General features: G+C 41.4%; 2 protein-coding genes across 2 annotated transcripts in view; one reads left to right on the top strand and one right to left on the bottom strand.

The window, feature by feature from the left end:
* EIF2AK3 (eukaryotic translation initiation factor 2-alpha kinase 3) overlaps window positions 1-11,372 on the bottom strand; it is a 200,157-nt gene that overhangs the window by 90,815 nt on the left and 97,970 nt on the right. The window lies entirely within an intron of this gene.
* On the top strand, window positions 9,394-11,163 carry LOC102876959 (calpastatin-like). The gene is made up of 3 exons (XM_006898942.1): window positions 9,394-10,121; window positions 10,414-10,423; window positions 10,603-11,163. The coding sequence occupies exons 1-3, from the start codon at window positions 9,394-9,396 to the stop codon at window positions 11,161-11,163; spliced, it is 1,299 nt and encodes a 432-aa protein (XP_006899004.1).

The raw sequence follows: 11,372 nt of genomic DNA, 5'->3' as shown, positions 1-11,372 counted from the left end.
ATACCTCAAAAGACAATAACTGACATCCAAGCAGATATATGCACACCTATGTTTATCACAGCTTTGTTCATAATAGCAAGGTGTTGGAAACAACCTAAGTATCCATCCACAAATGAATGGATAGAGAAGCTGTGGTATATCCACACAATGGAATACTATGCTGCATTGAAAAACAAGGAACTCATGCAATATTATTCAAAATGGGTGTCCCTGGAAGACATTATGCTGAGTGAAATATCTCAGTCACAAAGGGACAAATACTGCATGGTGCCACTGTTGTAAAATAGGACTGACCTCATGGCTGGGGGAGATGAGAAAGATGGGTTCAATAATGTATACTGCACTGAAACAGATGAGGGACAAAACTGTTTAAAACGGATATGTGAAGTATTTTTTGTCATGACAGGAGTCTAGAGTGAAGGCTACATGGTGGAGCGGACCAGGGGGAGGGTTTGTAAAACAATGAAAAAAATTTTCTTTTACTTTTCCAAGAGGGTAGTGTGTGTAGGGTGGGATTTGGGAGGGGAGAAAAGTGCAACAATGAATGAATGGAAATCCAAAGTCTCTGTAAATCTTTACTGAAATTAATAATAAATTTAAATTTTAAAATTTGCATTAGCACAATCAAGTGTTCTGGGATTCCCATTCTTCTCAGAGTCAACCACAGTTTGTTATGATCCACACAGTCAAACGCCTCTGCATAATCAATGAAGCAAAGATAGACATTCTTGTGGTACTCCCTGCTTTCAGCCAATATCCATCTAACATTAGCTACAATGTCCCTAGTACCACGACCCCTTCTAAACCCAGCCTGGACTTCTGGCAGTTCTCTGCTGATGTGCTGTTTCGGTCGTTTTTGGATAATCTTCAGCAGAATCTTGCCTGCATGTGAAATCAATGATATTGTTCTATAGTTTCCACACTCTGTTGGGTCACCTTTCTTTGGAATGGGAACAAATACAGATACAGATCTCTTCCAGTCAGTTGGCCAAGTGGTTGTTCTTCAGATTTCTTGACACAACTTGGTGAGCACGTCCGGGGCAGTATCTGTTAGCCGAAATATGTCAATTGGTATACCATCTATTCCGGGGGCCTTATTTTTTGCTATTTCTTTCAAAGCACTTGAACTTCTTCCTTCATCACCATAGGTTCTTGCTCATATGTTATTTTGTTAAATTCTTCTGTGTCTGCCAATTTATTTCGATACAATGACTCAGTATATTATTTCCATCTTCTCTTGATAACTCCCAGATCATTTCGTACTCTGCCTAAAGCATCCTTGATTATAACAACTCGAGGTTTGAATTTGTTCTTCAGTTCCTTGAGCTTAAGAAATGCTGAGCGAGTTCAACCCTTTTGGTTTCTGACTCCACCTCCTTGCACATTTCATTGTAATATGGCAATCGTCAGAAGAGAGGAAGGAAACACTGCATGGTTCAAAATTGGGAAGGGGGTACGCCAGGGATGTGTCCTGTCTCCATACCTTTTCAACCTGTATGCAGAACAGATCATCCAGGAGGCTGGGCTCTATGAAGAGAAATGTGGCATCAGGATTGGTGGAAGATCCATAAACAATCTGCGTTATGTAGATGACACAACGCTGCTTGCTGAAACTGAGGAGGATCTGAAGCGCTTGCTGCTGAGGGTCAAGGACTGCAGCCTTCAATATGGATTGAGGCTCAATGTCAAGAAGACAAAGATTCTCACCACTGGACCAATTGGCAGCATCAGGATGGATGGTGAAGAGATTGAGATTGTTCACAGCTTTAGTTTGCTTGGCTCCACAATCAACACTCTTGGCACCAGCAGCCAGGAAATTAAAAGACGTATTGCCATGGGAGAGTCTGCTGTTAGGGACCTCTCTAAAGTACTCAAGAGCAATGGTGTGTTTCTGGATACAAAGGTGCGTCTGGTACAGGCCATGGTCTTTGCAATCACTTATTATGCATCAGAGAGCTGGACAATGACCAAGCAGGATAGAAGGAGAATTGATGCTTTTGAGCTTTGGTGTTGGAGAAGAGTGCTGAAGGTGCCATGGACCGCTAAGAGAACAAATAGATTCACCCTGGAGGGAGAGGGTTAAACCAGGTGGCTCCTTGGTGGCAAGGATTCTGAGGCTTCATCTGACATACTTTGGTCATGTTGTAAGGAGAGACTGGTCCTTGGAGAGGGACATCATGATTGGGAGGGTGGAGGGCAGGCGCAGGAGGGGAAGGCCTTCTGAGAGATGGATTGATTCAGTGACTGGGGCAATCGGGATGAGTGTGTCGGAGGCAATGAGATTGGCACAGGACAGAGCAGAGTTTAGAGCTGTTGTACATGGGTTCGCTATGAGTCACAAGTAACTCAAAGGCACATAACAACAACAACAAATTTTTTAAAAAAAAAGATTATGGTTTGAATCAGGTGCACTTTAAACTCACATCATTTCTCCTTAACACCTTAGAAAGGACCTTGACAGCAGATTTTCCCAATGCACTATGCCTTTTGATTTCTTTACTGCTAGTATGAAGGGTGCTGATTGTGGTTCCAAGTAAGATGAAATCATTGACAACTTCAGTCTTCTCTCCATGACAACTTCAGTCTTCTCTCCATGTATCACGATGTTGCCCACTGGTGAATTCTTCAGTGTTCTTGATGTTGAGATGTAATTTGTATTGAAGGCAATAGTCTTTGATCTTCTGCAGCAAGCGTTTCAAGCCCTCTTTACTATCAGCAAGCAAGGTTGTGTCATCTCTATAATGCAAGTGACTTGAAATGTCTCATTACAAACACTGAAGTTCTAACTTGGTACTTACATGGTACATCCTCCAGCTGTACTGGCCTCCTTCCACCCTCCTGGGTATCTAAAAAACAAGTTGAAAGTCACTATTCTAATCTAGTTTTTTTCATGTTTTGCTAAAATCCTTTGTCTCAATTCTTGACTAGAAAGTTCCTCAGTCTATCATCTTCAAATCTTTTAAATAATCTCCCTCTGAGACAGAGTTTTTAGCTTATTTTTACACTACTAAAAAAAAAGTCTTCAACAGTTCTCTATTACTGTTTATTGTTGTTGTTGTTGTTGTTGTTGTTGCTTGCTGTCAATTAGAGCATGACTTATAATGACCCTATAAAGACAAGACCTGAAGCCTTTCTATAACTATCGTTTTTTCTCAAAGTTCATAGTTTCCAGAAGCATGTTGTTTAGGAGGGGGATGTCACTCTTGCTTCCAAACCTGTCTTAAACTGGGAGCTCCACCAAACACTGTCCACCATGGGCAATCATTATGGCATCTGACACCCCAGTGGCACATGGTTGAGCATCACAGCAACCGTTACCTCAATACAGCAAATTGACAGAAGAGTGCTGTACCACTTGTCTTTTTTAAAGATCCTAAATCCTAAGTCTGACATTCAAAGTCCTTTAACTATGACCTTAGTCTTTTGGTACTTGTCTTTCACTTCTCACTCCATGGAAATTGAACATTATTTAAGCAAAGCATATGTCACTGATATATTCAGAATCCCTTGTCGCTGGTGATGTCATTTCTTCTTCCTGGAACAGCCTTCTCTGCACCTCTGCCTTTTTAGATCCTATTTGGCTCTCATTACCTATACTTTGAACTCCAAGAAAATGCTGACAGTGTACCTTTCCCATTAAAAAAAAATCTTCCCAGGCCTAGCATGTTTTTTGTTGTAAATATAAGTTCAAACATGATTAAATTCACATTAATGGTTTACACAATGTTAAAAAAATATATGCATACACACGGACTCTCTCTCTCAAACTTAATAAGGATATCATATTTTCTTAATTCTATTCCCCTCTAAAAGAGACCATGGTCATGCAGAAAAATGGTGGATACCAGAACTAGCACAGGGCAGTTATGAGAAGAATTTTTACAATTATTCTAGGAAGTAAGATGTACTAAAAAAATGACAGAGGTGTGCTTCCTTCAGCAGCACATATACTAAAAAATCATAGAGGTATGTCATAAGGAAGTATATCTTGCAACTTGAGGCTTGAATTTGTTCTTCAGTTCCTTCAGCTTAAGAAATGTCGAGCGAGTTTGACCCTTTTGAATTTCTGACTCCAGTTCTTTGCACATTTCATCACAATACTTGACTTTGTCTTCTAGCGTTGCCCTTGGAAATCTTCTGTTCAACTCTTTTAATTTCTTGATTTCTTTCCTTTGCTTTGGCTTCTTGGCACTCTAGTGCAATATTCAGAGTATTGTCTGATACCTATCTTGGTCTTTTCTTCCTCCTCTGTCTTTGTAATGACTTTTTGCATTCTTCATGGATGATATTCTTGATATTCTCCCACAGCTCATCTAGTCTTTTCTTATTAATGTTTAAGGCTTAAAAACTGATACTTCGATGGTTTTGAAATTTGAGTGGGATAGACTTAAGGTGAAATTTTCATTCCTGTGGATTTGATTTGATTTTCTTTAGCTTCAGCTTGAACTTGCATGAGTAGTTGGTGGTCTATTCCACAATATACCATGGACTGCTAGGGGAAGAAATAGTTTGTCCTAGAGAGGGTGAAACCAGGCTGCTCCTTGGAGGCAAGGATTCTAAAGCTTCATCTGGAATGCTTTGAGCATGTTGCAAGGAGGAACTAGTCTTTGGAGAGGGACATAATGCTTAGGAGGGTAGAGGGACAGTGCAAGTAAGGAAGATCCTTGATGAGATAGATTGAGTCAGTGACTAGGGTAATGGGGTCAGAGACAATAAGGGTTGCGTGTCAGAAGTAGTGTGGCACAGGATAGAGTAGGATTCAGGGCTTTTGTACATAGGGTCACAAGCAACTTGAAAGCATATAATGGTGGCAACAACAACAACATATCACTAGGACCTAGGACTTAGTATGAAGATGTCTCCACTGGCCAAATCTGGGACAAAAACGGTAAGCACTTAAATAAGAACAATAATTAATCATGAACAACTGAGGAAACAGGAATTCATGAGCCCTTATCATTAATAAACAACATTTAGGAGAGGAATCCTTTTTTCACTTAGGAGTAAGAGCTATTATGGGCTCTTGCTGTAACAAAGTGCTAAGCACCTACTGGTAAATGTGAAGTGAGCCTGGATTTAAAAAAAATAAGAATTTTTGCAAATATCTTATTAAAGGATGGATTGAATAAGAGTCAGAATTGTGATGGAAATTTTGATGAGGAACAATAATATATTTACAAAACTACCTGAATTGTCTAAAGTTATCTCCCCAGAAATTTAGTACTTTAAAGAAATAAAAAACAAACATTAATTGCACACTAGAGAATTCAAACAATGACATGATAAGGTAAATAAAATTAACATCACTAATAAATGACAAATGTGGCATTGTGAGAAAAGATACTCTAACACCTACCCAGAATGCCAGCTAAGAATGCACAATTGGACTCTAATCAAAGTATCAGAGAGCACAGAATAAGGAAATGTCTATTTTTTTTAAAAAAGGGAACACAGACTATATTCTTGAAAAATATCAATGTCATAAAAGACAAAGAAAGGTTGTAGGGGGAAATCCAGATTAAAAAGGCTAACATGATAAATAAACATAATTCCTAATCCTGTATCTAAATACCACAGTGGGTGGAGGATGGGCATTCTGAGGTCAGTGGACAAAACTGAAATGCAGATGGTAGATGAGATCCAGGTATCAATGTATATCTTTGAAGGTGACAACTGCACTTATAAATGGAATGATTTAGAAGTAATAGCTGTAATATGTATTTAACTTATCTTCAAATGGTTCGGGGAGAGGGGAACATGTGCAAAGAGGGGCATTAAGGGAGAAGAACATAAAGGGCTAAATTATGGAAGTCACATGGTTTAAGCAAACAAGTGCTAGACAGGTGAATCTGAGCATAAAGGTGGTCAATGGTACCCCTTTTATTTGTGCAGAAGCCCGAGTGGCACAATGATTACAGCACTTGACTACTAACCAAATATCAGCCTTTGAAGCACACCACCTACTCCACAGGAAGATGAGGCAGACTCCCTCCTTAAGACTCTTAGCCTCAGAAATCCTGGGGGCAGTTCTACTTTGTCCTGTACAGTCACTACAAGTCAGAATTAACTTGTATTGTTATATACCATTGAGTGGGAACCAACCCATAGCTGACCCAACAGCAGGTTTTCAGAGGTAGTAAACAGCATGGAAGGAGAGTGCCCATCCTTCTCCCACGGAGCAGCTGGTGGACTCAAAATGCAAGCCTTTGGGATTGCAGTTCAGCTTCTTGTCACTGGGCCATCAGAGCTTAGTGGTAGAAATTTTGGGGGGGTTTGGAATTTTTATTTTTATTTTTTTACATTTCTTATAGTTTGAAATTATCTCAAATAAAAGAAAGGAAAGGGTGGAAAAAGTCACTCATGAGCCTCGTGGGAGCTCTGCAATCTACCCTTGGAAAGCTTAAACAATAAAACAGAAGGTCCACCAAAATTATGGATAAAAATTCCCACTCTTAGGAGTTCTGGTGGCTAGTGGCAAGAAGCTGTACTGCAATCCCAAAGGCACGAAGTTCAAATCCATCAGATCCTCCCCTGGAGAAGGAGGGGCAATCTCCTCCTGTGCCAGTCAGATCCTACTTGATAGTATACAACAAGAAGGAAAAACCCTTACCGTTTATTGAAAAAATAAAAACAAACCAGTTTATTTTTATTAAACTCTCAAAATATAGTATTATGTACTCATCTAGTTTACCCTAGAGTTTGTGAAACCTATACCTAGACCAAGAAGTGGACTACTATCCAGAGTACGAGAACACTGTATGTTTTAAAATCAAGACACATGTACAACAGGATTGTATCCTTTTCTCCAAACCTATTCAACCTGTATGCTGAACAAATCGTTCAAGAGGCTAGACTTTATGAAGAAGAACATGGCATTGGGACAGAGGAAGATTCAACAATTGTCATTATGCAGATGACAAAACCTTGCTTATTAAAAGTGGAGAGAACTTGATATGCTTGCAGCAGAAGAATAAAGACTACAGCCTTCAATATGGATTACCTGTCAACATCAAGAAGAAAAGAATCTTCACCACTGAGTCAATATGCAACATCATGACAAATGGAGAAAAACTGAAGTTGTCAATTATTTCAGCTTGTTTGGAATCAAAATCAATACCTTTGATACTAGCAGTCAAGACATGAGTAGACCATTAAATAGAGAGAAAGATGTGGTTGCTGGAGCAGATTCTGGAGGGACCAGCAGTGAGGAAGAAGATGGGTCTGTTGAGCAGGAAAAGGGTGTGAGTCAAAAGATGAAAGAAAAAAGGAGGAGGATGAACTCTGGGCCAGCTTTCTCAATGATGTGGGACCAAAATCAAAAGTGTCTGCAAGTACATGAGTTTAAAGAAGAGAGGAAGCTTCAGAGACAAGTTCAAGTAAGTTGGTGAAACCTGAGGATCTGATAAAGCCTCCAGAAGCCAAAAAGAAAAAGGTCAAGATCACCAAGGTGTTTCAAGTAAGTTGGTGAAACTTGAGGATCTGATAAAGCCTCCAGAAGCCAAAAAGGAAAAGGTCAAGATCACCAAAGTGTTTGATCTTGCTAGTGAAAAAGTCAGGTGGTGTCAAGTTGACTATGCCTTTATTGTGACCCTGTGAACAACAGATGGGAACCTTGCCCTATCGTGTGCCATCATCATGATCTCCACCATACTCAAGCCTGTTGTTGTAGTCACTGTCATTCTGTTCCACTGAGGGTCTTCCTCTCTTTTGCTAGCTCTCTCCCTTTCCCAGAATGATGTCTTTTCCCAAGCACTAGCCCCTTCTGACAACCTGAGTGAGCTCTGGTGGCAGTGTGCTCTGGCATTTTGAATCCACCAGCAGTTCCGCGGGAGAAAGACGAGCAGTCACTACTTGTGCAATTTACAACTTCGGAAACCCACTGGAGAACCCACTATGAGTCGATGGCAATGAAATAAGGTATCTAAGGAAATGTATAACCTTACCAGTGGCCTCAACCTAATAAGAAAAACTGATTCATAATTGTTGCTATGAAAAGTCATTAAATTTTGTAATTTAAAAAAAGAAATGAAAAGACATGTTGTATTTGGAAAATCTGTTGTCAAGGACCTCTCTAAGGTATTAAGGAGCAAAAATTTCAGTTTAAAAACATTAAAAATATATCGGTCTTTTCAATTACTTCCTATGCATCAGAAAGTTGGACAATAAATAAGAGAAGGAAAGTGAATCCATGAACTGTGGTAATGAAAAAGAACAATGAGTATCTTATGGACTGCCAAAAGAACAAACAAATCTCTCTTGGAGGAAGTGCAACCAAGGTGTTTCTTAGAGATAAGAATGGTGGAACTTTATCACATATATGTCAGGCATGCTGTTAGAAGAGGTACTTTTAATGTGACACGGAAAGAGACATCATTTGGAAAGAAGACGTGGTGAAAAAGAAGACCCTCAACAAAATGGATCGACCAGTAACTTTAACAATGGGCTCAAGTACAGTTGAAATGATGAAGATAGCACAGGACAGGGTAACTGTGAATTGGAATCGACTCACCAGCTCTCAACAATTGCCAACTCACCAAAGTGGCAGGGTACAGACTGGTTTACAAACATCAGTAGGTGGAGATGCAGGTGGGAAGACGGGATTGAAATTTCCCTGAGGACAGGTCCCCAATTTGGGGATCCTTGCCTCCACTGCTGTGGGGACATTCCAGGGGCCTAATAGGACAACAAAGTTTGGGACATAAAACCACAAGCAGGGATTACCCTCTGCGGCCAGGCCCGGCTCAGAAGTGAAACCGCGGGGGCCAAAACCAAGCAGGAATGCAAACATCCTGAGACCAGCCCTGCGTGCGGTCGTCCAGCGGAGCCCCAGGGCCCCTGTCGGACGGACGCAGAATGTCAGCCTCCTCTGTTGCAACCAGCAAACCTTCTAATATGAATCCCACAGAAGCCAAGGACGTAAAAACAGAACCTGAAAAGAAGTCACAATCAACTAAGCCATCCGTGGTTCATGAGAAGAAACTTCAAGAAGAGAAGCCAAAGGAACACAAAGAGCCAAGAAGCTTGCCCAAACCTGCATCAGATACAGGAGACAAGCATGTTCATAGTGAAAAGTCAAAAGAATCAAAGACTAAATCAAAGAACACAGGTGACAGTGCACAGAGTCTGGTTGCTGGTGTAACCATGACATCTGACAAACCAAAGGACAAGTCAGACATTGATGCTGCCTTGGATGACTTAGTAGACACTTTGGGGAAACCTGAAGAAAGCAAAGAGGATGATACAAAATATACTGGACCAGAAGTTTCTGATCCAATGGGTTCCACCCACATAGAAGAGTTGGGTAAAAGAGAAGTTACAATTCCTCCAAAATATAGGCAACTTTTGAATAAAAAAGATGGAGCTACACAGCCTTCTGCAGCGTCTGTGAATACAATGAGTGAGGAAGTTATTGATACCCTTTCCGCCTCACTGGGAACTCGGAAGCCTGAGCCTGAGCTGGACCTGAGTTCTCTGAAGGAAGTCAGTGAGGCAAAAGCCAGAGAAGAGAAGCTAAAGAAGTGTGGTGAAGATGATGAAACGATCCCACCTGAGTTCAGATTAAAACCAGACAAGGATGGAAAACTACCATTGCCTGAGCCTGGAGAAAAACCAAAGCTCCTGAGTGAATCAGAACTCTTTGATGAACTTTCAGAAGACTTTGACCAATCTAAAAGTAAAGAGAAACCATCTAAACCAACTGAAAAAGTGAAAGGATCTGAGGCTCCAGCCCCAAGCCCCGTGGGAGACACTGTATCTCAGGCCTCACTGTGTAATATTCAGTCTGCACCACCCACATCAGCACCACCCACGTCAGCCACTTCGAAGGGTGTTATACCAGATGATGCTGTGGACCGCTTGGCTGGCAGCCTGGGGAAAAGGGAAGCTGATCCTGAAGATGGAAAACCTATAGTGGATAAAGTCAAGGAGAAAGCCAAAGAAGAAGACCGTGAAAAGCTTGGTGAAAAAGAAGAAACAATTCCTCCCAATTACAGACTTGAAGAGACCAAGGATAAAAATGGAAAACCACTCCTGCCTAAAGAGCCCAAGCAAGAGCTGGCACCCATGAGTGATGACCTCCTACTGGACGCTCTGTCTAAGGACTTCGCTGGTCCCCAAAACACGTCAAATCTTGGATCCAAGACCCCAGCCCCAAGCCCTGGGGGAGAGACTGTGTCTAAGACCTCCATGTGTAGTATTCAGTCAGCACCACCTAAGTCTGTACCTCCCAAGTCAGCACCTCCCACATCAGAACCACCCAAGTTAGCACCACCTAAACCAGCTACCTCAAAGGGTATGGTGACAGATGATGCTGTGGACCTCTTGGCTGGCAGCCTGGGGAAAAGGGAAGCTGACTCTGAAGATGGAAAACCTGTGGTGGATAAAGTCAAGGAGAAAGCCAAAGCAGAGGACCAGGAAAAGCTTGGTGAAAAAGAAGAAACAATTCCTCCCGATTATAGAGTTGAAGAGACCAAGGATAAAGATGGAAAACCGCTCCTGCCAAAAGAGTCCAAGCAAGAGTTACAACCTATGAGTGATGACCTCCTACTGGATGCTCTGTGTGAGGACTTCTCTGGTCCCCCAAACACGTCCAATCTGGAAAAGAAATTTGATGATGCCAAACTTGCTGCTGTGATTTCTGACGTAGTTTTGGAAACTGCAGCTTCAACTACCCAATCTGTGCACCCTCCCCCAAAGGCTCCGCAAAGTGACAACAAAGCGCTTGATGATGCTCTGGATCAGCTCTCTGACAGCCTAGGACAAAGACAGCCTGACCCGGATGAGAGCAAGCCAATGGAGGACAAAGTAGAGGAGAGACCAAAGGCTGAGCATCAAGACAAGCTAGGAGAGAGAGAGGACACCATTCCACCTGAATACAGACATCTCCTAGATAACGATGAGCAGGGCAAATCAGGGAAGCCATCTGCAAAGAAACCCAAGGAATCAACAAAGCCTGCAAGTGGCCAGGATCCCACTGATGCCCTTTCAGAAGATTTCAACAACTGTGCTTCAACCACAGAAACCCCACAAAAGGCCACAAAGAGCAAAGGCAAGAAGACGGATTCCAGTGGAAAAACACACAAGAATGGAGGGAAATCAAAGGAATCGTCTAAGGCAAAGGAGGGAGCTTCCAAGTCAAAAGGGGTTGAAAAAAATTCAAGTTAAAGTTTCCAGTGTGTAGTATCTGCATATAAAGTCTTCAGCTGGTGAATGGTTACTTTTGAAGAACAAAGTCCTTAAACAACTAACCTTTTTCTTGGGTGGCTTCTAGACTGTTATGTGCTAAATCTTGGGGTATCCTAAATATTGGTTTGGTATTCTTTTCCAGGAAAGAAAATGAATTTGTCTAGTTTACCTGTGTTATTATACTGAGT

Source organism: Elephantulus edwardii, unplaced genomic scaffold, assembly GCF_000299155.1.
Source record: "Elephantulus edwardii isolate Elephantulus edwardi_28Jun2011 unplaced genomic scaffold, EleEdw1.0 scaffold00241, whole genome shotgun sequence".
Lineage (NCBI taxonomy): Eukaryota > Metazoa > Chordata > Mammalia > Macroscelidea > Macroscelididae > Elephantulus > Elephantulus edwardii.
Note: the sequence above shows the minus strand (reverse complement) of the source record. Positions and strands in the feature narration are given on the sequence as shown.

Excerpts from the sequence above, each read along its gene's own strand:
- LOC102876959 (XM_006898942.1), top strand. The coding sequence starts at position 9,394 with ATGAGTGAGGAAGTTATTGATACCCTTTCCGCCTCACTGGGAACTCGG.